Source organism: Papaver somniferum, chromosome 7, assembly GCF_003573695.1.
Source record: "Papaver somniferum cultivar HN1 chromosome 7, ASM357369v1, whole genome shotgun sequence".
In the NCBI taxonomy this organism is placed as follows: domain Eukaryota; kingdom Viridiplantae; phylum Streptophyta; class Magnoliopsida; order Ranunculales; family Papaveraceae; genus Papaver; species Papaver somniferum.
The window spans coordinates 111450168-111454776 of NC_039364.1; the positions used below are offsets into that span (position 1 = coordinate 111450168).

Genomic DNA, 4609 nt, shown 5'->3' on the forward strand with positions numbered 1-4609 from the left:
CTTCAGAAACTGATATTATTGCAAAGTTATTGTAAAAGTTATTACAGAGTGTATTTTATAATGTGCTATTTAAAGCTAATCATAAGCTGTAATAACAAACAATACATATGTGAATCACACAGACAGTTAAGTCAACTATTGACTGACAGAGACTCTGCACACAAGCAGTACACACATACAATGTCTAATATGTCTAATACACATCAAAAACCCACCCTATAACTCCTCGGTGTAGGCCCCATCAGCTGTGAGTATCGTTATATTCTCGGGAGAAAATCCTCGTTCAGTGTAGCACCTCCATCAAATAGAGACGTTTGGCCCCTCACAGGTGCAGCCTCACACACCTACTGTACAATAATTAACCTGAGAAAAATCTTCATAAAAAGTGGCGAACTCAATGCATTCCGTTTGATCTTTTGATCCCAAGGCATGTGCGGGTAATGTATTGTCAATTTGTCTCCTTATCTTGTTCGTACAATCAAAAAAGTTGTGAATGAAAAATTTGCAGGTAGCAGTTTAGAATTTGGACCCCAATCCATTTAAGTTTTGGTGTGTTCTAGAGTCAACTCTAGTCAAAGGATAATGATATTGACTAAACGACATAACATGGATAGGGTAAGGATGAATAGTCAGCAAAATGTGTGTAAAGTTTTTCTGTCTCTATCCCTCTTCCGTAAATTTACCAAACTCCTCCCAAGTATCTTGGTACTATCTCCTCTCTCTTTTGTGTCTAAGAATCTCCTTTGCACCTAAAATATAAACAGAGATTTCTGCTCCAGACTTCAAACATCTCAACTCTGCAGAGGTATGGATTTGTCTAATCTCTTAACTTAATTTGAAGTTTCATGATTTCTAACCTTACTGTTTTGTGTTCACTGTACAGTAGTTAATTTGCTAGTCCCTGTTTTGCCAAGATGTTGTAAATTATGTTGTAATTAACTGTTTGAATGGTTCTACTTCTAACACTGTATCGGCGATCTATATTCTGTCCTTTTTTTCCCAAAAGAAGAAAGAAAAAGGATTAGTTTCCAATTTTCCACTACTGTCAAAGTTTGTTAGAGCAAGTGAGCACTTATTTACTAATCTTTTTCTAGATAGTCATGTCACACATATTCAATAGTCTTTGTTTTGTTTTATAATTTGGATGCTTTTATTGTGTAACTAAGATCGTCACTGGTTAGGTCATCCGATCAATTTGACAGATTCAATGGCAGCAGCAGCAAGGTTTCGAGCATTCGTCAATAGTCCCATGGGACCTAAAACAACTCACTTTTGGGGCCCTGTTTCAAACATCGGTTTGTTTGCTTCTGTATGTACATGAAAATATTCTATGCTTCGATTACTTAAAGGATTCATTCATATGTTTAATATTTCAACTACTTGGTATATACAGGCATTGACTGATACACAAAAACCCCCAGACATAATATCCGGGAACATGACCGGAGGTGAGATTCCGATTTTTGAAGATCAACATAAATAAAAACATCCTTACTGAATGCATTTTCTACTCAATGTGCAGTATTGTGTGTGTATTCGTCTTTGTTTATGAGATTTGCGTGGATGGTACAACCACGCAACTATATGCTCTTAGCATGTCATTCCTGTAATGTACCAATACAGCTATATCAGCTCTCTCGTTGGGCTACACATCACGGGTAAGTAATGCCACCTTTACCCCGAGCATTATAATCCTGCATGTTTCAAGGATTCATAATTGCATATGGAGCTGTAAGCCTTTAACTGATCTAAGGAATTAGTTTTTTTTCCATATGGCGTCCTAAAGTACTTATAAATTCAACATGGCAGGTACTTGGAGCAGAAAAAGGAACAGGAGGAAGAAGCTAAAGTGAAAACCTAAGAAGTTGTACAACAAATGATGAACTAGCTAGCTAGTATATTAACATGATATTAAACGTAATGTCCTGGAACCATGGATACTTAAGTATTTCCGTATCTTGTTTGTAAATGATTCATAATTTAATCTAATTAAATCATAATGTCGTTGTTAACGACTTAAGTAGTTAGTTTCTTCCCTAGATGAGACTAACTCAATCAAACCAAAAAAACTATATGTTTCTATGCGGTTGACATTTATAAGATGCCGTATGTCATTGCGAGTGCAAGGATGACTATATTTTCGAGGCATTTTCCAGGCAACTACTGAACTCCGAATTATTTTCTAACTTATGTACTGACTAACTCGACCAAATTTCATCTTCATGTATAACTCCCAGCACAGGAACAAATCCCACATTAAGGTTTCTATATATCCGGGTGAATCTTAACATCGGATTGATCTAGGATAGTTGCATCGTTTTAACACATATTTTCAAGATTCTGAATCATCGGTGTGGTTAAATTAGTCCTTTGAAAATGGCAAGTGCGGCTTTTCGAGCTTTCTGGAACAGTCCTGTTGGTCCAAAAACAACTCATTTTTGGGGTCCTGTTTCAAACTCGAGTTTGTTCATTTCTGTGCGTATCCTTCACTTAATCTAAAACAATACCAAGTTTATTCATTATTAATTAGTTAGTTCGTTTGTTGGATTGCTAATTGACGTTTCTTGTACTTTGATTTGCTTGAAGGGGATGATCGATACACAAAAACCTCCCGAAATAATATCTGGCAACATGACCGGAGGTTAGTTCTTGCCTAATCTTTTCCTAATGAGTCCTGCCTATCAGACCGGCCGAGGGAGTAAACCGAGAGGGAAAGCCAAAGAGAGCTCAGGCTTAGTTTTAAATCCTGGCATCTGAGCCCAGGATGTCATTCTCTTCTCTTCTCGGTTTAAAATCTCGATCTGGCGGCGTTCTTTTACCCATTAATTACATTGATTGAGTTAATTATACACTAAATGTTTACCAATTTTGCAAGCAAACAGCATTATGTGTGGCATCAGTGTTGCTGATGAGGTTTGCATGGATGGTGCAACCCCGGAACTATTTACTCCTAGCTTGTCATGCTTCTAATGAGACTGTGCAGCTTTATCAGTTCTCTCGTTGGGCTCAATATCATGGGTAATTCGATTAAATTAAGCTAATTATAGATATGGTTTTCTCAAATACTAACAGCTAACTCCGTTTGCTAAAGTTATCTGAAATTGATGATATTCGTAGGTATTTGGGTGAATCAAACAAAGAGCAGGCAACAACAGATGAGGATGAATAAGTTTGCCACTTTATTCGTATGTGTGTGAGTGTATTAGTCGGTTAATATTGTTTAATTTCTCTGTGTTTCAGTATTATGTTTATCCAAACATCAGAAGATTGTACATTCAATGTGTTTTGTATCCTATTACTCTGGCTCTGTACACATATCCAAAGGCTATTTTTTATTTTCTAATTATACAAAGTTTCAAACTCTATCCTCTTTTAGACAAACTTGCAACAGACCCTACAACAGAAAAACTCCCATAAAATTTTCAGCTCATTGCTTATTATCAGAACAAGATAAACTTTCAAAAATCGGAAGAAATTTCTTTATCCAAAAATGAATATGGAAGTAGAAATCATCTCAAAATAAACAATAAAACCTTGAGCAAGACACCCCAACATCTCAAAACCTTTAAACTTTCTTCCCTAGACCAATTCCGACCATCTCATTACATACCTCTAATTCTCTTCTACACACCAGATTCAGTCGATCAGATCGACAAGGATCATCTCAAGAAGTCGTTCTCGGAGACACTAACTCGGTTCTACCCATTAGCCGGTCGGATTAAAGATAGAAACACCTGGGTCGATTGTACGGATTAAGGTGTTGATTATATCGAAGCGAAAATTCACGGTAAGATTTCTGATTTTACAATGACATCGGATCTGTTACACAAACTCGTACCAGTTCATACTAATTCGCCGACCGAAGTTCCGGAGATTGTTCAAGTTAATCTCTTTGATTGCGGTGGAGCCGCGATAACCGTGTGTATATCACACAAAATTGGCGATACATCGACATACACCACTTTTATCGACGGTTGGGCAGCCACCGCTCGCGGGGCCGCTGCCGACAAACAAGTGCGTCCTACTTTTGACTCTCAAACTCTGTTTTCGGTAGATATGGCCACTGATTTCACCGGGTATGGGAGCTTGGATGAAGAGGAGAATGAGAATCTAGTGACAAAGAGATTAGTGTTCCATGAAGCCAAGGTAACCGCACTACGTCAAAGAATTGCTGAAACTCAAACTACATTAAAGTATCCAACACGAGTAGAGGCTGTGTCCGCTTTGATATGGAAGTCGGCAATGGGAGCGGGCTCACTACCACCAAATGATCAGAAACCCGAACCCGTATCGTGGCTCCGGATTATTGTGAGCTTGAGAAAGAAAATGGATCCACCATTGGGGGATTCATCATTTGGAACATATTCACTCCAGCAACGGCAAAGTCACCAATTACTTGTGGCGGAGTTGAATTGGAAGAATTGGTATGCCGGGTTCGGTCAGCAGTTAAAAAGATCGATTGTGGTTATATAAAAGAAATGCAAGATGGTGAGGATTTTGATTCCGATTTTGATGATGATCACAAAACGACATCACTACATGATTGCACGGATCCAGATCAGATCAATGGTTAGAGGACATAAAGCACGAATCAGAATGTCGCCAAGCG

The 4609-nt window shown here is 38.1% G+C and overlaps 2 protein-coding genes across 9 annotated transcripts; both read left to right on the plus strand.

Annotated features, from left to right (window-relative positions):
- The first annotated feature begins 652 nt into the window (after positions 1 to 652).
- LOC113298137 (mitochondrial pyruvate carrier 1-like) lies at positions 653 to 2027 on the plus strand. Of its 7 annotated transcripts, XM_026546818.1 has the most exons (6): positions 696 to 805; positions 1007 to 1064; positions 1182 to 1309; positions 1394 to 1448; positions 1523 to 1658; positions 1810 to 2027. In XM_026546818.1, the coding sequence occupies exons 3-6, from the start codon at positions 1208 to 1210 to the stop codon at positions 1859 to 1861; spliced, it is 345 nt and encodes a 114-aa protein (XP_026402603.1). In that variant the 5' UTR covers positions 696 to 805; positions 1007 to 1064; positions 1182 to 1207; the 3' UTR covers positions 1862 to 2027. The 7 variants fall into 7 exon arrangements, with proteins under 7 accessions (XP_026402600.1, XP_026402606.1, XP_026402604.1 ...); XM_026546815.1 differs by lacking the exon at positions 1007 to 1064 and having other exon boundaries at positions 653 to 805; XM_026546819.1 differs by lacking the exon at positions 1007 to 1064 and having other exon boundaries at positions 667 to 805; positions 1203 to 1309.
- Positions 2028 to 2118: 91 nt separating this feature from the next.
- On the plus strand, positions 2119 to 3346 carry LOC113298138 (mitochondrial pyruvate carrier 1-like). 2 transcript variants are annotated; one of them, XM_026546822.1, is made up of 4 exons: positions 2141 to 2475; positions 2587 to 2641; positions 2883 to 3018; positions 3118 to 3346. In XM_026546822.1, exons 1-4 carry the CDS (start codon positions 2377 to 2379, stop codon positions 3167 to 3169), a joined length of 342 nt encoding a protein of 113 aa, XP_026402607.1. In that variant the 5' UTR covers positions 2141 to 2376; the 3' UTR covers positions 3170 to 3346. The 2 variants fall into 2 exon arrangements, with proteins under 2 accessions (XP_026402608.1, XP_026402607.1); XM_026546823.1 differs by lacking the exon at positions 3118 to 3346 and having other exon boundaries at positions 2119 to 2475; positions 2883 to 3022.
- Positions 3347 to 4609: the final 1263 nt, after the last annotated feature.